At 41.5% G+C, this 25,130-nt stretch overlaps 1 protein-coding gene across 3 annotated transcripts in view; it reads left to right on the top strand.

Moving 5' to 3' along the window:
• The first annotated feature begins 4,163 nt into the window (after positions 1-4,163).
• Positions 4,164-25,130, top strand: part of LOC118331179 (Down syndrome cell adhesion molecule-like protein 1 homolog) — a 51,189-nt gene continuing 30,222 nt past the window's right edge. Inside the window, exons 1-3 of one of the 3 annotated variants that reach the window (XM_035665966.1) lie at positions 4,164-4,386; positions 13,041-13,361; positions 15,953-16,099. In XM_035665966.1, coding sequence (XP_035521859.1) covers positions 4,164-4,386; positions 13,041-13,361; positions 15,953-16,099 — 691 coding nt within the window. The remainder of the gene's footprint in view (positions 4,387-13,040; positions 13,362-15,952; positions 16,100-25,130) is intronic. The other 2 variants (XM_035665968.1, XM_035665967.1) reach the window with 2 other exon arrangements.

Raw genomic sequence — 25,130 nt, 5'->3', positions numbered from 1 at the left:
CACTAGGAGATGAATGTATCTGCATCAAACTCTTAACAGTGAAATACAATTTCACCTGCATTTACAATACACATCTGTCTCACATTCACTGAATGTCTGACTTTAAAAAGAAATACCTCTGGAGAGTGGGACAGATGTGTGGGTAAACACTGTGTCAGGTCAGATGGAAACGTACTTCCCCAGTGGCAACTTGTGTCGAATGAGCATACTGTGCAGTCAAGTGTGAATTTCTGGGGTTTTCACTGTTAAGTTAATAATAATGTGCCTCCACATTAAAGTGACTTTAGGCTTAAGTCACTGGCTTGAAGCAATATTATAAAAGGGGTGTGTTGGGCACTTTAGAAAGATGTATATTTTTGTGTATGTATAATCTAAACCAGTGTGGGTATGTCACATTGATCATCCAAGTGAGACAAGAAGCAACCAAAGGAAAATAGGAAATTGTCGGGTTCTAGGATTCGTCAAGATCCCATGATTCTCCGTTTCCTGTTGAAACAGCATTTGACTCCAAGGGATCAGTCTCAAAGGAGTAGATTGACATTTCAGGAAATACGCTTATTTGCTTTCTTGCTGAGAGTTAGATGAGAAGATCAATATCACTATCGTGTCTGTCTGGTGAATGTGTAGCTACAGCCACCGATTAGCTTAACTTAGCATAAAGAGTGGAAACGGGGGGAAAATGCTAGCCTGGCTCTGTCCAAATGAAACAAAATGCACCTACCATCACCTCTAAAGCTCATTAATGAACACATAATACCTTGTTTGTTTCATCCATACAAAAACTGAAGTGTAAAAACATCGAGCTGTGGTTTGATGTTAGACTATCTGGGTGCAGTGACTTTCTGGAGTCCCAGCTGGTTGCCTGGCAACTGCACAGTGATGACAACACTCCAGGAATTATACAAACAAGACATTTTAATTAATGAGCCCTAGACGTGTTGGTAGGCAGTTTTTTTTTCCTGTTTTGACAGTACAAGGTTCTCTCATTTGCTACCAGTATTTTTGCTAAGCTAAGCTAACCATCTCCTGGCTCCAGCTCCGTATTTAACAGACAGAAATGAGAGATTTCGATCTTTTTGTGTAATTCTTGGCAGGAAAGTAAATATACATAATTCCCACACTGTTGAACTATTGCTTTAAGTATGAACCAATGGGCTATTAGTCATGAAAAAAAAAAAAAAGATTTGATAGAACTTGTCATCATCCCATGTCTTGGGATGTTTGTGAAAGATAATGCAGGTACACAAGGTGCAACATATGTTATGGGTAATATACATTTGTCATATGTGTGTTTACCATATTCTTGTTTGCCTTAAAAGAGAAAATCCCCCCTCGAGCAGGACTAGGACTTGTGTTGTCAAGAAATCTCTTTGGAAACATGAAAGATTAATAAGATCAAATATTTTATTGCAATAATTGAATTTAACTTCTGAAGAGTGGGTTTTCTCTGAGTGCACAAGACAAATCTGTCAGTTGTTGTCTAATCAGACTTGGTTAAAAAAACATGATTTGTCTGAATTACCGTCTTACTGAACCAATGAATTAAGAAAAATGTGGGAATTGTGACAGCGAGGGCCTTATGATGACAAGCAACTCTATGCAAATCCCGACAGAAGTGACAGTTTGTCACACTGCACCTTCGAGTTACTGTGACAGTTCTGAGAGCAATACGACAGTAGGAGATGTCCTGGATCAGGGAGTTGTGATGATGGGATGCAGGGGTGAATGGGGAACATCCAGAGAGGAGCATGGAGTGGGCTGTAGCCCCTGTACTCGATCAGACTCTGCAGGGCATATAGATTCACCAAGTCATGCTCCACCGCCGCTCTCTGCACACAAATATACAGCTGTAATGCTCTGGCTCGCCCTCAGATGATGTCTCCATTTTCAACCTCTCATCCGTGCATATCAGCTCTCGATCTCTTTATTATAGAAACATGAAATCTAATAAAGTTTTGAATAAAACCCACCCTGTCATGCTGTCTGTATATCAACTGGGTTGTCTCAGTTTGGGCTTGGAGACTACAAACTTTTAATATAAAGCCTGCATTACAAACTGCACAGAGCTTCACAGACATATAAACTGCGTGCAGAGAAGCTCTATTGAAAGACACTATCAAGCTGCATTATGGGAAGTGTAGGATTGAGTGTTTTTTGAGCTTAACTCAAAAAGTCAGGATATTTCTGCCTCTGCTGTGTTTTACCTTTAAGATTTAAAAAAATTGGTCTCTCACTAGCCCCCCCACTTTAAGGAAGATAAAAAGTAAATTAATAGAGTACCCCTTTAATCCTATACAATAAACAACACACAGAAGAAAGGTAAGGAGGTAAAATCAAATAATTTTGCCACTAAATTAACATTAACGACAACATCCATGTTCAGAAAATCATCAGTTATCTTGACTTCATGTTATGTCCAACTCTCTGATATTTGGAGGGTTGCAGTGAGCTCAGACGTCAAAGCATCATATATTATAAACTGTATGCATACAAAGGAAATTCCAATTAGAATTTGAGCATTTTTATTTAATATTTTGTATTACTAGTGCAGTTAATTCACATAATACACTGTGCTACAGAAACGTTTTCCTATATAATCTAGGACTACTAAAGTTGCTTTACTACCACAAAGCGCCACAAACATAATCACATCTACATCTACAGGGTCATATATTCTACTCGATCACTGTGCAGAAATAAGAGAAAAATGTGCCCAGTTACATGTGCCCGTCTAACCAGCAGATGTCAGCAGTGACCTGCATGTGGAGCCTCAACCCCCGGACCGGATCAGATCGCAGCGGCCGCTGCAGGCAGCTGTGCCGTGAGAAGAGCAGAGACCTGCCTTCTCTTCAAGTTGTTTAAGTTTAAAGAAAACCAAGTTTTGATTGAGTGACCTGTGACCCTTGGGCGTCCAATAGCCTACATATGTGTAGATTTTTGCCGCTAATACTTGACTGATTGAGGATGCAGGATTGTGTTCAGGTGTCCTTTAATGTGGGAAAACTTTTACTCCAGTAAGAATCTGAGCATTATTTGACTTATGAAGTAATGATTATATTAATATAAGATGATCAACGTTAAACGAATGTCGTGGTTTTACTGTTTCATATAGGCTCTAATGAATATAAAAATACATATTCTTAGTGGTCCGATCCGATCCAGTCCATACATTTGCCAAACTCAGAGCCATGTTGTGATATGTCTGAGGGGTGTGAATGAAATACACATTAATGAGTGTGTACTAAAACGTTAACACAACATACACTTAAATTTTATTGAAGAAGCAGTGGCAAAACCACTCCGAGGCATGTTCTGGTTCCTCTGTCAGTCCTCTGAGGATATCAGTCATCCACAATTACACTGAATGAACGTCTCTTTTTGTTGCTCTTGCTCTTTCTGTGTCTGTGGGAGCTGTTCGGTTGTGTGCAGCAGAGGATCACTTTTCAGATCCACCACTGGCACCCACAGTGACTTTAAATATTCTATGAACTGGGAGTGTCCTGCAACTTACCGTCTTAATTTATGCTTATGCAGGGGAGCTTTTTCACAGCAGGCGCAACAGAGAGCATGGGTGAAAGGGGGGAATAGCAATGTGGAAAGTTGCTCAGCATCCTTTAAGGTTTCACTGAAGCCTTTTATAATTGGTTTGAATTACCTGCTGTGTGTTTTTTACCTGCTGTGTGGAAGTGTCATGCCCCACACCCCGCTACTCTCTTTCTCTCTCCTCCTCTCTATCTGCAGTGCATTTCTGTGCGCAAATGTCTACGCACGTTTCATGGCTCCGAAAGACAAAGAAAAACAGTCATTAGTCTGTGGTGTAGCTCCACGTCGCTGTGATTAATGCCCAAACTCAGAGGAAAAGACATTAATACATATTAGAGTCCTCGCAGCAGCCTGGGCGGCTTTTTGTAGATCCATATTGCGCAAAGAAACGCGGTCATCAGGGGCGCACAGGTGGGTGCGCTCTCCAAGGTGCCAACAAATCTGTCTGCGCAGCTCCACCGATCACACAAACTGGCAGTTTGGACACAACTGGACCAAAATCCACTGCTCAGCTCACATCGACCCGCGGCTTTTGCTGTGACCCATCGTTCTGCGGTGTTTGATTAGTGTAGGGAGGATGGATTTGTATGCACAGTAGTCTTGGGAGGAGAGGAGGGGACATGGGCGGGGCTGAGGCGCCTCTCATTTCCCTTCCATGCTTTGCGGGGCAGCAGGGCTGGAGAGACCTCCGGGGAGCACAGTCGCCAGTCCAGCACGGAGACCAGCCTGGCCAAAAAACCGCGCCTCACACTTGCCAGGATTGCCAAATATTCCTGAAAAATATACCTGCTATTTATGGCATGTGGCTTGTAACTTTACTCCTGCTGTACTCTCTCCAAGAAGGTAAGAGAAAAAAGAAATGCTTGAAATATTCCACACCCTGCACGCTGAGTGCTGGAAGCCTTACTGTTTTTAAGTTGAATGAAAAGTGATAATTAATTGAAATTAATTGATTTGTAGCTGTGCATGATATGTGTGGCTTGCGCTTTGATGTATCATCGGACGCCTTGTGATGGGGAATTGATTGAAAATGATTCTTTCAATCAAAATGTGAAAAGCTGCTGCAGCCTATCAGTGGAAATATTTTAAAGTAAAGGTATAAAGTGATTTTTTCTTTTTACCAGACTGTTTTGTGGTTTTATGCAGCGGCCCGTGCTGCCTCAGATGGTGCTGATAGCACGGATTGTTTTCGCATTACCAACTCCAGTTATGAATATGTAAAATGGCTGAATAGGGAGAATGAGGTGCAAATACAGAGGGAGGGTAAGAGGGGAATGAAAACATGTATCGGCCTGCAATTATATCAATTGTTTACCAATTTTAGAATAAATTCACTCAAAATGTGGCACTCCTCTAAAGTTTTGAGAGGGATTCTTGTGATTTTTGATATCTTGGTGCTCTCATTTGGTAGCCTTTGCTAATTGCAGCTGTTTTGATGGACTATATTTGGCACAAGCGCTCCATTCCACAGAAATCGTATTTTCAGGAGGAGATTTTTAGGGTTTTTTTCTCTGTGTGATGACAAATCATTGCCATTTAAATTGGATGACAAATAAAAGGCCTCTTTTTCCTCCACAACGGCCTTATTAGTTTAATGGATCTACACCCACATAAAGGCCATAATTAGTGTATTCAGATTTATCCTCCTTATTTAATTCATTTGGTCTCTTCATTTTTTTTACCCTTTTGTTTAATTGTATTTATACATATAAAAGGCGGTCTATTTGTTTAAATAGATTCATTTTCTTTCTTGTTCAGCAGTAAATCCCTGACCCTATTGCAAAGTTGATCTTCTGCTATTACAGTGCATTATAATAATCCTGAACAAATCTGCGTCGAAAATAACAGAAGTTCAACACTATCTGCACATGAGAGCTTTTTCTAGGCCTTTGTGTAGCCTGCCTGTTTGGAGCCATGTTTACATACTGTTTTGTCCTCATTAGCACAGGCCCCGAGAAGGTGGAAATCTATCAAAAAGTCCGTGATGTGGATTGGGCTGGGGGAAGAGGAATATGGCTGTTCTCGATGCCAACGAGTTGATCAAAATAGGCCATTATGTCCAATTTGCCGTTTTAAGTTCTTACACCGCCTCACATTGGATTACCCTGTTTTTGAAAAATATCAATTAGCCACGTATGTGCTTGCTTGTGTTTGCTGTCCGTGTTTTGTGTCACTCGACCCTCCTAAATTCATTACATTCGCCAAATATTTGCTGTTCATTTATAGCCATTATTCAACTCGAGAGATGTGATTTCAGAGCCTCTTTTATTAGTATGCGCAAATTTATTTCACCAAATGAGAAACTCCAGGGGCGTGGGTGCAGATTATAGACTTGCCCGGTCATGTTCCTCACTAATAGCGCACCTGGACCCCGCACCTGGAACCCGCAGACGTGACCGCGCGTGTGCCAGCGCGTGCGTCACGGCTCGTGTTTCTGAGTGTGTGTGTGTGTGTGTGTGTGTGTGTTGTGTGTGTGTGTGTGCTGTGTGTTGGCGGGCGCGCGGAGGGAGAAGTGACGGGGACACCCCTCTTGGTTTTTGTTGTTAAATGTTGGACACTTTTTGGATGCTGTTTGTGGAGGAACTGAGCTGGAAGTTCACTCATTCTTTTATTTTTATTTATATGAAAATATATAAAACATTTTCAACAACAGTAATGATAAAAAAAATTGTCATAATACATGAAAAAGAATTTCAGAGACACAATGTTTAGGAGGCAATTAGGTGTAGGGTAATTAACGGATCTTTGAGGGAAAAAATGCTTGAAGGGAAAACGGGTAACCAATAAAGCATATAGCCTATGTTTTTTTTCATTAATTCAGATATTATACTCAATTAAAGGAGGATTTATTGTGATTTTTAATTGGTGATTTGAAAAACAAAAAACTTGTTGTTTTCTCATTTTAAATCAAATTCACTGACTATATTTACTGGAATTGTGGATTAATTAGCAGTTGATATACAGGCATGCTGTAGGCCTATTTTGAACTTTAATTTTAAGATGTAAATTTATTAAACAAAATTAAAAGGATTTGTGTGACATTCAAACAATATAACTTGAATTTTAATTTGAGGTGTGGAAAAGCAATAAGGTGATCCCTCACCCTGCACACTCTTGTCCCTCTCCACTGCTCACCCAAATAGAAATATGCAAAAATTCCCCCTCCTTTTCTTCTTCCCCCCAGTCCAATTCCCTATGCTTGCCTTTGCAAGACTGCACAATTAAAGCTGCAATCTGAGCTATATAGGCACCACTCAAATGACAGAGCTGTGTGGTCACAGGGGCAATCATTATTTGGCATTATTAATTTGCAAAAACACCCACCATAAAGAGGGTTAGGAGAAAATTGGCTCCAGTGGTGATTTTTGGATGTAATTTGTTCTTTCATATGCTATGATTCTGATTCTGTTAATTTAAGGTCAGGGAAGTGAATATGAAAATATATATATATATATATATATATATATATATATATATAATATATACATACATATATAATATATATATATATATATATATATATATCTTATGAACAGGCTGTTGCTGGCTATTTTCCTAATGATCGGAGAATTGACTTACACTTTAACCCCAAAAACCATCCTTCACATATGGACAAAGAAAAAAATATCAGCGCTCAAATTTTGATCAATGATGTTGCCAAATGGCGGTAAAGTGTGCTGGTGTAAGACTTGTCAGCAGGGAAAGGAGCTCATTGCACTTCCCAGCTCACCAATAGGATGTCACAGCTCTGTCACTGGTATCCTGCTCTCCATTCGTCTTAAATCTTTTATAATTCCCAATGAGATTATGAAAAAGAATAATCATTTAAAAAAAACAACAACAACAAAAAGATGCAAATGAACACTATCGACAGTGAGAAATGTTTTTTTTTTTTCCCCAACAAGAACTCTGTGTATCACTACACTGCTGCTAAATTAAGCCAGACTCCCTCCAAATTTTATTGGATGCTGGACCGCACATTTTCAGAAGGAGGGTGCGTTCAGCAAATGTCAAATCTCTGAAGCAAGTAGTTTTTTTTGTTGGATCTCTCTCTCTCTCTATCAACTCCCTCTCTATCTCTATCTCTATCTCTATCTCCATCTCTCTCTCCATCTCTCCCTCCCTCCATCGTTTCCTCTCGCAGTAACTCCCCTCCCTCTCTTCCCTCATCACTAGGCAGAATTTAAAGGTTGGGGGAGGGCAGTTTATGCAGACTGTGCTGGGACTTGTGATCCAACAGATTTGATATTACCATTAAGAGAGAAACTGGCTGCTTTGATGTGAGGGGGAAGCAGGTCCCAGGGACTGCTGAAGAAGTAGCACACTTTTTTTTTTACTGACACAGCACAGGCCACGGGGGGGGGGGCAGATTGTTGGGGACAGGGTGTACAGAAAGACAGTAGGTGGGGAGAGGCGATACCCTTTTGTTGATTAGATGTAACCCCAACAACCCCCCACCCCCCTTTACTTCTCCACCCACCAACCACCTACTTATGCCAGACCCCCGAGGATTATCCATAAGATTACACCTATCTTTATCCCCCTGCATCCACACCAATATTCAATTCACACCCCTTCTTACAGAGCGTCTCCTCCCACTTCCTCCTCTGCTGCTTTATGTTTCCACACGCAGTCTCAATCCCTGTGTATCAAAAAAACAACTTTCTGTCCTGAAAACACCTGAAAACACGAGGGATGAGTGACGGAGAGATGGCAGGACAGGAAGGGAGTGAACACAGGAGTTGGAGTCAAGTTTGGAAATGAAGCTGTTTCCAAAATGGCAAGCAGTCAAGGTGGGAAGAGGGAAAGATTTTTTGACAGTTGCCAGGGCTGATGTGCATCGTCTTGTTGAGTTGAATCCTACTTTTGACCTTTACCATATCGCTAAATCCAGTGAAGATAAAAATGCTGTGAAAATGATTTTGCCATGAGATAGAAATGGAAAGATGGAGTTGGGTGAGAGAAGAAGAAGAAGAGGAAGAACATGTGGAGGTATTACGCCTCTGGGTGCATGGGCACAGGGAGCTCTGGGTGTGAGAATGTGTGTATGTGAAACATTGGGGGTTCTCGGGTTTGTTTACTTCCTCATCACAATACAGTTGTGTGTGTGTGTGTGTCTGTACACTCCTGTGCACACTCACATCCTGGAGAGGCGTAGATCAGCTGCATTATGCATGATGAAACCTTGCATAGGTTATGACTTCTGCCTCTGTGACATACATATTCATGCGTGGCTCCCTGGCAGGATGTATAAAATAGTGGTTGCGACTCTGACAGCCTAAGCTTTAGCTCCAGGAGCGCCGTCAGTGCTCCAACACCTTTCAGTGAGCGCTGGTTCTTCTCTGTGTCTGAACGAGGTTGATTAAGCCTCCTGGGTGCAGGTGAACTGCAGCAGCAACAACACAGGAGTCCCACAGCTGTGGTCAAATTGATATCAGGGTACTGACTGTCCACATGCTGCTGGAGTTTGATGTTTGTGGATATGCATCGCTCAGAAAGGTGGGGACACCGATATTAACATGCTCAAGAGATACAATTGTCTCAAGGTGTTAAAGCCCACTTGCAGGTTTTGATGTATTTCTGTTAGTTAAATCAGCACAGATTAATGTAGAGCTGAAACGATTAGTCAGTTAATCAATCGACAGAAAATTAATTGTTCACTTCTGATGATCAATAAATCATTTCAGTGATTCAAAAAAGAAAAGCCCAACATTCTTCACTTCCAGCTTCTTTTCTGTTTTCTGTTTTATCCAAATATCTTCAGGATTTGGACAAAACAAAGTATATGAATACCTCATCTTGGACATTTTAATGATTGATCAGTTAATTGAAAAACATATTGACAGATTAAATGATAATGAAAATAACTGTAATTATTGAGTTGCAGCCAGACTAATGTAGGAATGTGACCTGACAGAACTTGAAGACATTGAAATGAAGGAACTTTAGTGTTCAGATTTAGCATTGTTTTTGTTAAGTTAGAGGAACGAGAATGAGTCGATAACAATATATCTATTAATTGTGTTAACGGAATTTGGAGAGGTGTAAAAAAAAAAAAAAGAAAAAAAAAGAAAAAAAAAGGCTGGTTGTAAGTTAGTCTGGTGGAATGCTGGTTTGACTGGATGTAAACTTTACTTTTTGTGGTATTTAACTGTCAAGGTTGCAATCAAAACATATCTCATCTGTCTCCCTAATGTTCCCTATCAAGCAAAGGTTTTTATAAAAAGTTGACTGGTAGAATTTAAACTTAATTTAGCTAAAATAACAGTTCAATGATGCGATTGATGACATAACCATTAATTAAAGACTTTACTGTAATAACATTTAATTGATCCTTTTATTGGTTAAACCTGTGCTGTTGCACCAGGGGAAAAGTTGCCTATACTTGTGGTCTTAATGGCTCAGTTTGATGACGGAGGTGTGTGTGTGTGAGGTGGCTGGAGGCAGGTAATTATCAGACTCAACGTTATAAACACGCTGAACAGCTGTGTGTTAGAATGAACTGGACCGACTTGAATTTGATCTTTGACGTGATATGTTGTTTAGCTCATTGCTTGTACTATTTGTTTGCTTGCCACACAAGCCGTCCAAACAGATATGCACAGGTAGTATGCAATGTTTCGACTATCGGGTTTTAAATGGAGTGGAAACTCCACCAGTCTGGCACAAACCAGGACTCTGCCAGCTGAGTTTTGGGGCGCACCCATGTGATGCACTAACCTGTGTGCCTGACCACGACCAACCGAACAGCAGTTTTTCGCTGACTGGTTTGGTCACCGCTGGCATGTCAGACATTTAATTTTTACCAAACTAAATTAAATGAACACTATTTGCACTTTCTGTTAGTAGCCTACTACTTTTCACCTGTATGTCTTTTCAACCAACCTGCAGATGATTGAGACAGCATGACAGAATGTGGGGTTTGTTGACTTGAAGTTTCTAAATTTAGATCCTTCAGTGGGTCACTGTTGTTAGGTTAAATTGTTGCATTGTTTTTTATTCAGTCACAGCTTTCAAGTGCCAGTGCCACCATGGCAACCTATTCTGTCTCCTCCCAGTGTGACTGAGCGCTGAGAGCTGCTTTTGGAGTGTGTATGTGTTTGTGTGTATGCATGTGTGTATTGGGTGAGTGCATGTGTGGTTCGCCTGGCTTTGACAGGCTCTGAGTGGTGGGAGTTTGCTCTGATCCCCTTTCTATTCTACTTCCCGCTCCATCAGTCCCAGTACTCCCCAGCCCCCCAGTGCCAAGGCCCCCCGGCCATATAATCTACTGTATGAGAGGTTCTCTTGCTGCCCAGCCCCCCTGAGCGCTCAGGGTGACCCCCTCACTCCTCCACTTTAGTCCTGTCCCCCCATTGGGAGATTATAGATATTGCAATCTTTAATATGGGCTTTATGCTCAGGGGCCATTATCAGTAATCTGCAGAGGGGAGGGAGTCTGACCTGGTTTTTGCAGCCCACCACCGGACTGCCAGACACATTTTCATATACCATCTGTAACATTCTGCCCAGCTTTATCAATCTCTAGTCTACTAGGGACAGTAGCATTTCTTTGAAAGGAAGCTAGAATTATTAACAACCCTTCCTGGATGTTAGAGATAGCTGTGTTCGATCTGGTGCACTGAATTTAGTGCTGGCACAGTGACAGTGTTGATGGTGATGATTGATTCTACCAGGCTTTTTATTTTTTTATTCATGTTTTTCTGTCTGCCTCTCCCATAGCTTAAAGCCACGGCCAAAACAGTCTAAATGTATTATTTGGGGTATTACCATTGTGCTTCCTGTGAAAACCTAATACTGACCCGTGAGATGTGAACAACAGGGAATTTTCTCTCTTGTCCTGTTTCCTCAAACGATTTCATGATTATTCAAAAATGATGGGACAGAGTTTCTCGTACAAGATCATAATTTAGCTGGTACACCACAATTGTCACCATAAAGAGTTAATAATAACAAATAATGTATGTATAATGTATAATCAATAGAATATTGACACTTTTATCAGCAGAAATTGAAGATGTCTGTACCTCTTTTTTTCTGTCAATCTTTGAGTTTTCTGTGTTAATCTGACAAAACAAGCAATTTGATGACATCACTTTGTTTTTTTGCACATTTTTAAGGGCATTTTTTATTATTTTCTGACATTTTACAGACCAAAATGATTAATAGATTTTTTTAAAACTGCTCTCTTTATAGAGATTTTTTTACAAAAATCTTTACAGGATAGAAGAAATCATTAGTTCTGTTTTGTAACAAAATTAACTAATGATAATTCAACATTAGAATAGTTTTTTTTGTTTAGTTGTTTTGATGATAAAGAATAAAATCACAAAGCCTGATGTGACCACCAGAAAACACTAAAACTTAAAGACATTATCAAGTGTCAGTTAAATAATTTGATAATTTGATATTAAATCATTAAATTAAATGCACTTAAATCAATTAAAATGTAATATCGATATAGTGAAACTTTTATTTTGATCAATTGTAATAAATATTGGCATTGTTTCAAAAAGTCAGCAACAAGCAGTATTTAATAGGCGAGAAATATAGAGGAAAAATCAATTAGATCACTGTTGTAGAAAAGATAAAAAACACACATTTATGACTGAACAACTCCCACAGTACACTGAGTGCTAATTTTATCTAATTTGGATCAAAATCCTTCATCTTTCAGTATCTGTTAGTATCTTCCATGATGTTTCAGACTTTCTGTGCTGAACTGAACATTAACAGGGCGAACATGTGGTGGGATGGGGTGTATTAGATGATATAATTTAAAATCAGTGGTGGTTAACATCCACATCTGTCCATCAGCAGTGTATCCCCCCAACACACACACAAACACATACACACACTCTTCTTTCTGTTCTAATCTTTCTTATAATGACCCCAAATTTGAGAGCCCCCCCTCCTCCTTTCCTCTTCTCACTCTCCTTTCTCTACTGAAGCTGTATGTGTTTAATCTGAGTGCCAATGAAGAACATTCCTGTGTGTGTGTGTTTGTGAGTGTGTGCATGTGTGTGTGTGTTAAATATGTAAGGAGATTAAATAGACTTAAATCTCTGCGTCTGGCATAGAAATTCCAATCACATAACCTATCAGCGTGTTCTCTCTCTCCCTCTCTCTGTCTTTGCTTGTGTATGTGTGCACTCACTGTACGGAGGTAACAGCCCCCCCGCATCCGATCCACCTAAACCATCACAGGCTTTAGCCCAAATCCCTGGCTTTCTGGATCACATGACTGATGTTTGCAGCTGGACATTTGACATACATTTGTTATGATTATTTTGCCACACATTTGAAGGACATTCCCACTCTGTCCATTTGTTGTCCATTAATGTGATGCAGATTGCTTTAAATGAATGGCAGTGTAATGCTGTTAGCTTATGTTCATACTTTTGTGTGTTTACAGCTCTTAACAATTGCTCATTGTTGACCTCTGACCTCCACCTCCACCTGTTAAGTGATGGTGTGTTGTCTTTTTGCTCCTGCAGTACACAGTGAGGATGTGGGCTCTACCAGGCTGTACTTTGTGAATGCCTCCCTGCAGAGGGTAACCTACTCCAGCTCGGTGGGGGTGTCCCTGCCCTGTCCAGCAGGGGGCACCCCCAGTGCCATACTGCGCTGGTACCTGGCCACCGGCGATGACATCTACGACGTGCCCCACATCCGACACGTGCACGCTAATGGCACCCTACAACTGTACCCCTTCTCGCCCTCCGCCTACAACAGCTACATCCATGACAACGACTACTTCTGCACTGCTGAAAACCAAGCTGGCAAGATCCGCAGCCCCAACATCCGCATCAAAGCTGGTGAGTCGAGACCGCGGTCGGGAAGGGAACAGGGGCCTAAGAGCGAGTGAAGGATATGAAATATTGAGATAGAAAAGAGAGGTCATGGAGCAAAAATGCCAAAGTGAGACACAACATCATGAGGAATGGCGAAAAAAAGAGACAGTGGTGAAAGCATAAAGTAGAGCAGATGTGATTGGCAGCTGCAAAAAAGCCCAACCCACACACAGAATCACCTGCCCTAAAATAGCCCGTCTCGACCTGAACACAGATTGACCTAGAACACAGTCTACAGAGAGAACATCTGCATCACATACTACACCAGGCCTCGGCCTTCGCTCACACCTATTTGACTGAGCTGGTGATGAACCGCTGCACTTTATACCGACATAACCTCTTCAACTGCATCTACAGCATGGCACCATCTGTTAGGATGAAATCCAAAACACAACCCCTGCAGTACTTAGAGTTGAGTAGCAAGTCCAATGTGATTTTTAGATGATATAACCAGATCAGATGAGCAGGAAAAAGTGTGACAATAGGTTATATCACATTACTGGCTCACCCTCATTGACAGTCCTTAATTTTTTAAAAGGACAGTGCAATAAAGGCCACCAGGAACTTGACAGCCGCTTGGATATTTTTCAAGCAAGGCTTCTTAAAGCTTTACAAGGTGTGAAAAGTAATTCAACACCTAGTGATTCGGAGATATGGTGACCTTTTCTTACAGCTATGTATGTTAACCTAAAACGAGGGGATTCGAATTTATATTTAATATGTTTGAATACCCTGTTACCATACATACAGAAATATCTTGGACCTGTTTTCAGTAATCGCAGAAGAAATTAGTATGAGATAGAATGAAGGCTCAATCAATAAACACTAGTACATATTATAATTAGTCTATTTTTAGAAATTCTGACCAAAAGCTGCCTCTGTTGCCATCATATTCTCTCTTCTGTCCTCCTTCTCCGCCCTGCTCCCTCGTTCTTCAAACTGTCCTCTTGTGCCAGACTAAATATAGCCACAGCACACTTCTTTAATTATCTCTCATTAACAAACCTAATTGGTGCTTTCCATTGATTGGACTGCGTGAGGCTGCTTTAACAAGTGAGACCTCATCTAAAGTAAAATAGTACGTCTGGGGGTTTTGGGTTCTTCCTGCTCTAGAACCGGATACACCATACATGAAGAAGCATTTTAGACAGTTACATCAAACCGCAGCTGAAACAAAGCTACAGCTGGATGATAGTTACACTGAATCTATTGTCCCACCCTGCTCTCCTCCTCCTTCCCATCATTCATTCAGGCCAGTCGGTCCCTCCCCCTTCCCTCCTGCCATCAACATCTGTTTTCATATTCTGCCTCCCAACACCGACCTGAACTAATACTCATATTCATTCTAATACTAATACTAGCGCCAAGTTGAGGATTTGAGCCAGGACCCTGAGCTGCATGCCAGCCGGTTGCTGCCTTCATTCCCACATGACTCTAAAGCCTGGCCTCAGGAGAAGAGGGATTAGCATGAACCAAACATCCTGCAGCCAGCGGCCTCTGTCAGGGCCCCGGCAGCTCCGGCGCTGCACAGGTTACGGCCAGACAGGATGCGGACACTTTGTTTTGGGGTTTGGTCTTGTGGTCGTGGTGTTGCACTCGCCCTGCCATTGAGCAATAACTGACAGGGGTCCCATTTGAATCACTTTTACTGCTTCATGGCTAACAACAGTTTCTAAGCAAATTCAGTGTTGGTTCATTTCACATCATTTGAAAAGAACTTGACAGATCTGTTTTCAACTGTTCAAAGAAGAGGTGAATTAACATGCACTTGCATGCGTTTCCCTCTTGCAGCGGGAATGTATGCACGCTGTCATCGTGTCTGTTACCAGGGAAGGGATTCCGAACCAGTTTCTTAGCAACCTTCGGATACGTCCTAGCTTTCATGTGATTTTGCTAATGAGTCCCTGCTCATTCAACAGAGTGTAAAATATTGCATGAACCTGCATAAACTGAATAACCCTCCAGTTTACTTTGAGTGTGCAGCTCAGCACTGCTCCTTATGAAGTTCTGTACAAAACAGTAGATCTATGTTTCATGATGATGTCACGCCAAAGCTACAAAATAATTTCCATGATTATCCTGCCTAATGGCGGCCTGCGCCATTTATGGTGAAAGCAGAGGCAGGATTAGAGGAGTTCAAACAATACACCAGAGTAGGCCAGTAATTTCCAATGAATAAATGTGGAGTGCTGTGGTAATTGATGAAAGGGGTGTTTTGCTCTGGAGTGTTAATGTGTTGTTTTAGATGATGTAAACACGAGTGGATTATTGTTTTTGTCTCGGAACAGGACTAACACATGATGTACATGCTTGTGTCAACAGATCTTCTGGATAGGTGATGGAGGATATTTTGTGTAGATAAACAATATCTTTTTTTTTTCTTTTATAATAAAAATATCCTGAAATGCCTTTGTGTCTGGCTGGAAAAGCTTCTCAAATGACATTTAGACCATCATGGGTCAGCACACCTCAGCTATTCAGTGGTCGGGAAGTAATCTTGCCTTTTAAAGCTTGAGATATCAGCTTTCTCAGTATCTTTTGTGCATTTTTTGTAGTTTTCAGGGAGCCCTACACCGTGCGGGTGGCGGACCAGCGCTCGATGCGGGGCAACGTAGCTGTGTTCAAGTGCCTCATCCCTGCTGCCGTGCAGGAGTACGTCAGTGTCGTATCCTGGGAGAGAGACACCGTTTCCATCGTCCCAGGTAGGACATCACAATGAATGAATGTGGATTATCCAGGCGTGGGCAGGTTGATTCATTTCATAGGATTTAGGTATGTCTTTATCTTCTCTCTCTCTCTCTGTGTGTGTGTGAGGACGCTTGATGCACCGCTGTGCTCTATGTTTGACCGAACTGTTAACTCATGTCTTCTGTCTGCTCACTGTTCTGGATCACTGATCTGGTCCCCCTCCTCCTCCTCCTCCTCCTCCTCCTTCCTCCTTCCAGCTTGTATCTCCTCCCTCACTCTCCTTCGTCTTCCTCCTCTTTTCACAGACATTTCCCCCTCTGCTATCACTGCTTTTACACATCATCACATACAGGTTTTTTTTCAATAATTGTGATTGACACTGCATTAGACAGACTTTCCTCCAAGATGACTGTTTCACAGTTTATCCTCATCAGATCTATTTCTGTCCTCTCCCTGCTTGTCTTTACCACCATGTCCTTGAAGAACAGGGCCACAATTAGAGACACAGGATGTCAATAGGACTGTGCCCCCACATTCATCTTCATTAACCTCATTTGTGTGTGGGAGTGTGTGTGCAAGAAAGAGAAAAAGAGAAATGTGTTCAGTCTTTCTGTCCGTCATTTGTGAATACATTATGAGTGTTTCATTACGTGATTATACATTGTATGTAGTTCAAGGTATGTTTGAGATGTATGCATGATTATTCTCTTGCAATAACAATGTAGGAGAGAGGGATGAAAGATAGAGGAGAAAAATTAACCAAAGGAGGAGAAGCAAGGAGGGTAGTAGGGCAAGAACGGCCTCAGGTCCTGGCAGATGGCGTTTTATATTATATGTATGCAAAACACACAGACACTGTGTCACACATACACATGCACCGAGGTTGAAATATTTTATTTTCAGACATTTCATTGGGTTGTTTTTTTAGTTAATTTTCAGGTTTTTTTATATTGCATTTTTGTCTTTGGTTACCATCCTGGCAGAAAGCTGCTATATAACATGTTGTAATGAAACTTCAGTTTCATTCAGTTTTGACTTTCATTTTGGACACACAAAAACACCCACAAAAATAACTTTTAATATTCATTTTGATTAGATATTAATCTATTAGTAGAATAAAAATATATATAGAATAAAAATATATATATATTTTCCACACACTAATTCTCTTTTTATTTGAGCTAAATACTTGAAAATTGCACATATTCTACACACACCGTCCAGCCATTTTCTTGTATAAAAGTTTCTGCTAACAAATTGAATTGATTTTAGTTTCTGTTCTTTGTTATTTTCAAATGACATTTTAAATCTACACAGAATTCCCAAATCCTGTTTGGTTCACAGTGACAACATGACTTTCTGTGGTTCCCAAACATAAACACAGTTGATCTGGTTTGGATGTGCCAGTCCTCTGTGTGTGTATGTATGGTTTATATGTATGGGGTGTTGCTGTGTATACTGTCATGAAGCCGCTGTGTGTAATTAGGGGTATATAGGTCAGTTGATGAGCAGTGAGTGTGAGGATCAGATGTTGAACATGATGAGCTGCTCACTGAACTCAGTGTTCGCCTCCCAACGACAGCAGCACACAAACACAACAAGCGCTTGCAATGTGTTTGTGTTCAACCTTGACCCCAACCTCTCGGTTCGTCAACACAGTGACCTCATCCTCCTTACAGCCAACCAACGCAGTTGCTTATTTGCAACATAACCTCGCTTTGAAACACAACACGTCTGCAGAACAGTTCATAATCTGAATATTGTAAGTGCACTCTCACATGGATACACAGAAAATATCCACATGCAGTGAATATGCACATACAGGAGCTGCATGTGGTTACATAAACAGTCCAGAAACCTTATTGATGCTGATCTCCAACTCCTCAGCTAACCATTGAGTTAGTCTAACGTCATCGGTTAAAGTCTCGTTCTCTCTCTCCCCCCCAACTGGGCCAGTAGAGGACTGTCTGGATAGGTCTAATGAAGATGTGAAAATTAAAATTGATTTTGTGACTGAAAGCTCGCTCTGTGTGAGCGTGTGGGTGGTTGCCTGTCTTGCCTGTCACTATTTGTTATGCTCGCCTTAAGAATCACAAAAAGAGGAACTGCAGTTCGAAGGAGTACATCCATACATGCTTGTGTGAAGGTGCATACATGCACCTGTCCTCTTTTTAAAACTAAAACATTAATTCAGTAATTTTCCTTACATGCTTTTCCTGCTCGGGGTCATGAGAGACCTAACCCAGCATACACTGTGCAGAAGGCTGGAAAGCACTGTGGGCTTTTCAGTTTTACAAACAATAACATGCACAAAACCGACTTGCACGTCTTTTATTTTGAGATCTGATCCCCATTAGCTGTTCCTGTAGCAACAAATAGGATGTTACCTGGTGTTGCATTGACAAAGAGGGACATTGTCTGCTGAAATGCACTGCAAACAGCAAGCCAAAACACTCAACCGTCACTTAGTTTTGATACATAAATATTGTTTACATATTGATCTTTTAAAAATGGACTTCTATTAGAGGTATTGATGCATTCAAGTCTTCTGCCTTCAAAGCAACACAGACCATAGGACACACACATCTGAATACAAAGTAAGATTACAAAAGTGACCTGACTGCCCACTTAATGAATCTAAATCTTCCTCTTCATCTTCACTTTATACCTGTGCCTTTGCACGGGGTAATTATTATGTGTAGACCCTGATCAGTAGCACGATCACATACCCCTCTGAAGGTTGAGTTGATGACATAACACAACGCAGCCATGCCCTCTGAACCCCAACAGGTTCCATTTTGTCAAACACACATGTTCCCCATCTGGAGCCGTGTGTGTTGGTTTATGTGTGTGTGTGTGTGTACGTGTCCCCTTGCCTGCCCCACTTTCCTGTCCAGCCAGGACAGTGAGGGGGTTTAAGAGAGGAGGGGTGCAGGCAGACTGACCTATTTCCCTCTCACTTCCCTGTCCCATACCATCCCTGTAGTTAAGCTTTGTGTGTGTGCATGTGTTTGTGTGTGTGTGACCCTCACGAGACAATGGAGGCCTGCTAGTCTGAGCAGTGATCTAAAGGAGGAGAGCTGGAGCGGAGACAGAGAGATGGAGGGTTTGTGGACGGGAATGAAAACAACAGTGGGACACAGAGAGGGTTCAGCTTGCAGATCGAGGCCGTCAGTCTAACCAGCAGAAAGCTAATGAGTGGCTCCGATGAATAGAGACTGGACCAGCAGATGGCTGCGGCCACATGGTGGTCCACAGAAGATGCCCAACCATGCTCCATCTAACCCACCTGCCACACAGTTTGGTCTTGTTTATGTATTTGCACAGCAATTTGATACACATGGCCATAAAACCCAGTGCTGAAAATTAATAACAGAAGGGAAACAGTTTAAACGTATAGATCAATAAGATTAGGAAACCCCTTTTGGACACATTAACACCTCACCTACTCATCCTCAGTACTCTGTATACTCTTTTTTTGTATTATCTTTGTACTCTTTGTATTTTCATTTTCTTATTCAGTCACTCTCCAAACTTCCTCTCCATTTTGTTCTCCCCCTCTTTGTGAAACTGCACAAGATACAGACGTGTTTTGCGTGGGTATATGATTTTGTGTATCATTAAATGGACGCTACATGTCCAAGAAAACTGTGAAAGATGCATTTGATTACATATTTCTAGTTCAGTCCCTGTTGTTGAAACTAAGGTGGGTTTAACCTGCGTTGAACCTGTCAGTGTGTAATACTGAGTTATTGAGGCTTAATGTGAACTTGGATCCTAATGGGTGTCGCCGGGTGGCGAGGTCACTTACAGGCTACATTACAGATCAATCCTCTGCCCCTGGGGTCCCTGCTGGAAGTCAAACGGTTCAACAGAGACACAGCAATACACACACATGCACACACACGTAGGAGTTAATTGGGAACACCTGGAAAATTACAGCTGTTTGTACATCAGTTTGTGGGATAAGTTACAGTAACTAAGCTGATTAGTTTGCAGAGTGACTTGAGTTTGATGATTGAATTGAATTTTTGTTTTGTTTGTGTCTTGAACAATGTATCTATACAGATACATTGGCCCTTTATTCACATATGCACATACTGCTGCAGCTTTTTCTCTCAGTAATTAAAAAATTGGTGTCATAAGGCTCCACACAGGTGCAGGGAGGAGAGAGGTGACAAAGGCAGAGGGACCTCATGGAGAGCACTGGTGTGTTAGGACACGATGTCTGTTTGTAAATCTGTGCTTGCACACTCAGAGCAGGAATACATTAATAGATACACTTGTCTGGGACACCGCAGACTCTTGTAAACACTGGTCTAACACACACACACACAATTGCTTCTACACAGTACAAATGTACAAGCCTACACACATACGCACATCCCCCTCGAAAGTAACACAATAAAGCCATTTTCAGTTTTTGCATGAACCTGCCTGAATATGGAGCTCTCATTAAACATTAACTCAGGATACATTAAGGTGCGCTCTGCTCTGCTCTGCTGTGTGACGGCTGTCCTGTTGTTGTGCTCAGCCTGGGTGCAGCAGTACGTGGTGTGACAGAGGAGGACAGGGAGCACGTGGCGTCCCCAGGGTTCACTGAACACAGCCCCATCGACTGTCACCCTCTGTCACCCCCACCCTTGAGTTCTCACACCATCCCTCCCTCACCTCTCCCTCCTCCTCTGCTCCTGCCCCTGTCCCACATGGCAGGCAGCAGACCATAGGGGTTAGTGGTGGACAGTGAAGACAAAATCAAGCAGACGAAGGTGCTGCTATTATGTGCATTCACATGCAAACATATGGTGGTGACATCTAAATGTAACAATGAGTAGCTTCCTGCAAAATCATCTACTATTACAAAACATTGAAACGCGGAAATGTACTCATTTACCTCTTGAATCAAGTTTCCAATGCAACTAAATTAGTCAAAAACACATGTTTTTGAGTTTGTTCACCTCAGTCTGTTCTTATTTTACTTTTTCTGCATATTTTTGCCCCTCTCGCATTTGCCCCGGTGTGCTGAGAGCGACTGAGAGCTGGGCAGGAGCAGATGGGGTGCTGGCAGCCATCTTTTACTCAGTGAGGTTGAGTAGGCACGTGGTTGGGTGTGTAAATTAGCACAAACAAGTGTGTGTGTGTGTGTGTGTGTGTGTGCGTGTGTGTGTGTTGTCTGTGTGTGCAAGGGGCACAATAAGCATAATTATCTCTGCTTGAGAGGCCCAGTTAGGGGTGGGGGGGCTGGCGTAGAGAGGCGGAGTTCAACAATGGCTCAACCACGGGCTTTGTGTGTACAGAGCAGAGGGCTGACAAGTGTCGGCTATTATTGACTATTTACACACTACTACACACGCCTGCTCACGTGCACGTAGCACAGAAATGTACACACTCTGTCGCTGCTGCCGTTGCCCTCCCCTGCCCTTTTTTCTCTTTGTGCCTCCATCAAACTCACACACACACACACACACACACACACACAGATATACACACAAGCATTTTGTGCATCTTTACAGTGAATCAGTGTATCAGTGTCAATCAGTGTAAGAGGGAGAGATGGGAAAGCCCCTGTGAGCATATCACTCTGACAGAAATCTGGCCACTATCTCACCCTTCAAGCCAGGCTGTAACTGTGAGAGAGGGGGGGGGGGGGGGGGGTTGGAGATCACACATTTCCAATCATGTGGTTTAAAAGATAATTACAGTTCATCAAAACAGCGGTTATGATGACATGGCACTGGTAAAGTAAGAGATCTGGGAAGACAAACATTAATACTTCAAAAAGTCTGACAGGACAAACCTGCTAAAATAAGGCTGAGTTGTAATGAGCAGGATTTTTTATTTTGATTTGTTGGATTAGTTTGGATTTACATGGCACTTTTCTTTGTTTTTTCTTTTCTTGGAATACGGTACATTCTGTCACTTTGTTTAGAAAAGTGCCAAAATAGTTAAGTTTATTGTGATTATTAAACTATTGTGGAAGTCAGGTTATCTTCAAGAGTTTTAGAGTTTGACCGAATTTTAAAGACTTTACTGACACTATAATCATGTAGTTTCAAATTATGTGCGTACACAGACAAATGTTGCTCTACAGACAAACTGTTATCAACAGCAATATCAATATTTTACTGACCTTTTTCTCATAATTCAGTGTTCAATAAATGTCACTAAAAAAAAGTAGCTACAACAATGACATCTAACCATAACTAACTAGCCCAGTAACCTTAACTGGTCACGATTAGGACAAATATGTCCTAATTTCCCCAGTGTGGGATCAATAAAATATATCTTATCTTATCTAATGAACACCTGCACTGATGTATGTATACAAATGTTATTTGTTGTTATAAGGTACTGGGCGCTTCGTATAGATTTCAGGTCATATCGTCCTATCCTGCTCCAGTCGCCACACTCTCATCACTGGGATTTTAATTTTTATATTTTCTCAGATGAAGGTAGCCATATCATTTCTACTCACTGGCTCTGTAAAGGATGATTGTTAATCTGTGCTTCCTGACACATCCAGTGTCGTCAAGGAAAGTGAAAGCAGGAAGGCTCGTGTCAAGGCTTAGAGTGAAAGAGTTGGAGGGTTTATGTGGCCTGGATTGGGTTAAGAAATAGGATTTGAGTAAAGAGGTTTTACCCCTTTCCTCCTGCTTTCTTTTACTCTTTTGTTTAGGCTAGCGAAAGAGGGATTAGTGCGAGGAGATTACAGCAGGCTTTACTAAGAAATTGTATTTAAGGAAATGCTTATTTACTCAGCAGCTCGCTGTAGTAGCAAGAAGTTTGGTTCTGATTTCCCCCTCCATCTTCCTTTCTGTCTTTCTCTCATTATAAAATTGATTTTCTCTCTAATCCTGTCCTAAAATGTCCCAACCTGTGGTTCCACCGTATTGTTGCCCAAATTTCCATCAGATGTCATGGGATTATTTAAAAAAAAATTTAACCTGAAAGTAAATTCTGACTAAATAATGTGTTTATTAACCATTTGATTTTTATGAAAAGATAAAGTGAAGGTTAAATAAACACTCGAAACTGAAAGTGTATGCCAAAATCTAATATTATTAATTAGGCCCAAAATATATACACATTGTGATTCATTCTGGTATAGAGTGATAGATTTCACACTTCAGTGATCGTGATGCAAAGATGTCTTTTTTACGGTGTTTCTGTAAATGCAGCTGGTTGTGCGGGGACTGTGGGAGTCGTGATCAGGGATCAAATGGGATCCCTGGTGGTCATCCAAGTGCCATGTTCCTACATGACCTCTCAATAGACCTATTGATCCGCCTCACTATTAGCTGTCCAAACACACATAAAAGCCAGATCAACATTGCAGGCAGTGATTGACTGCAGCGGGCGGGAAGGTGAACCGATCTGCAACGCTGCTTTGGGGTTAATGTGATAGAAAAGTCTCAGGAAGAGGTTGTGATGTTTGTTGGCTGTTGTTTGTGGGTGAGTATGTACATAGTAAATGTCACGTGTAAACAAGTCAATAATTCAGCATGATTACAGTATGTGAGTTGTTTGCTCTCTCTGTTTCTCTCTTCAGTAAAACTGCTTCAGTCAACAATTCAGTATATTGTATATACATTAGTGATGATACACAACAAATAGCAGTCACTGTTTTCTTTGTTGATCAATAAAATAAGAATAAAATAATAGTAATGATAACATCAAGGGTTGTAAAGCGGGGTCTTTTTTGACTACAAAATTTAAATGTAATATTTCTGCAGATGCAACGATGGGGTGGTTACCTGTAAAGAGACATTGCACCCAGTTTGTGTCTGTATTAATGTACAGTTCAGTATGCACACTTTGCCGTTGTTATAATGGCGGAGGTGCCTATCCAATAATTATTATCATTATCAATTAATCTTCCAGGTATTTTTTCAATGAATTGTATTGTCGATATAATGGCAGAGTCATAATGGCAGCAGCAGAGTCTGAACTGTGAGCTAAAAATTAAAGCTATGTTTTGAAAGAAGCTGACCCAGCCTTCTTTCTGCTGGCAGATTCAAACTGGAATGTGACAAAGTACATTTACCCAAGAACCGTTCTGAACCGTACTTTACTTGAATATTTTCTTTCTTATTGCTTTATTCTTCCACTTGACCACATCTAGGTAAATGTGGGACTGTGATATCTGATACTTTGATTCTGAGTGTATTAATGGTCTTTTGGCGTCCTTTCTGGTAAACACTGTAAATGTACGTGTCTCTCTCTCTCTCTCTCCATGCTGGGCAGTGACACTCCTATGCCACCAGCACTCTAATAGGGAGGGACCAGGCAGCTCACTCAGTGCCGCTAATGCAGCTCACTGCCCCAGGCCATGGGCTAAGCTGGAGTACACCGCATCACACAAACACACATGATGGCAGACACACACCATATATCCAACTCAGTCTCTTATCTGCTGCTAAATCAAAACAAGGTGGAGGGACGAGAGCTTTTTGCTGCTGGATGTTTACTTTTTAGTGACTTTTTTTTTTTAAGAACAGAGTTACTTCAGTGTTTAAGCCTTCGTGCTCGTGCAATTAACAGTTCAATAAGAGTTAATGGGATATCGGGTTGAGGGTAGGTGATTGGACCATGGTGGCACACTTCTGTATGGTGCGGTGTGTATGTGTGTGTGTATGTATGTGGTTTCTCTCTCCCGGGACTCTCATTATCACTGCTGTCCCAGATGTCACCAAGCACATGAAACACACGTCATGAATAATGGAGTCCTATTTCTACATCTCTCCCCATTTCTCTCCTATCCTCCCACCCTCTTCCCCTCCATCCCTCGTTTCCTCTGATGCCTCTACAGATGCTTAATCTCCTCAGCGCTCCCTCTATCTGAGATGGTCCATTTAGCTTTATGCAGCATCGTCGGCTTGTCTGGTTAGGATGGGTTTATGGGGGGGAATATGGCGTCTCTGCAGCGTTGCGTTGAGTTATATCCACGCAAACGACGTCTTTTGCATACGATTCGTTTTATGTCTGTGTCCCCGACTGTCCATTCAGCCTCTGGATAGGCCGCTAAAACCCCCCTACCCCCACCCC

This window comes from Morone saxatilis, unplaced genomic scaffold (genome assembly GCF_004916995.1).
Source record: "Morone saxatilis isolate NCDOM2014 unplaced genomic scaffold, NCSU_SB_2.0 Contig20, whole genome shotgun sequence".
NCBI classification, from domain to species: Eukaryota; Metazoa; Chordata; class Actinopteri; family Moronidae; genus Morone; species Morone saxatilis.
The sequence above is the reverse complement of the archived record's forward strand: the minus strand, read 5'-3'. Positions and strand labels throughout refer to the sequence as shown.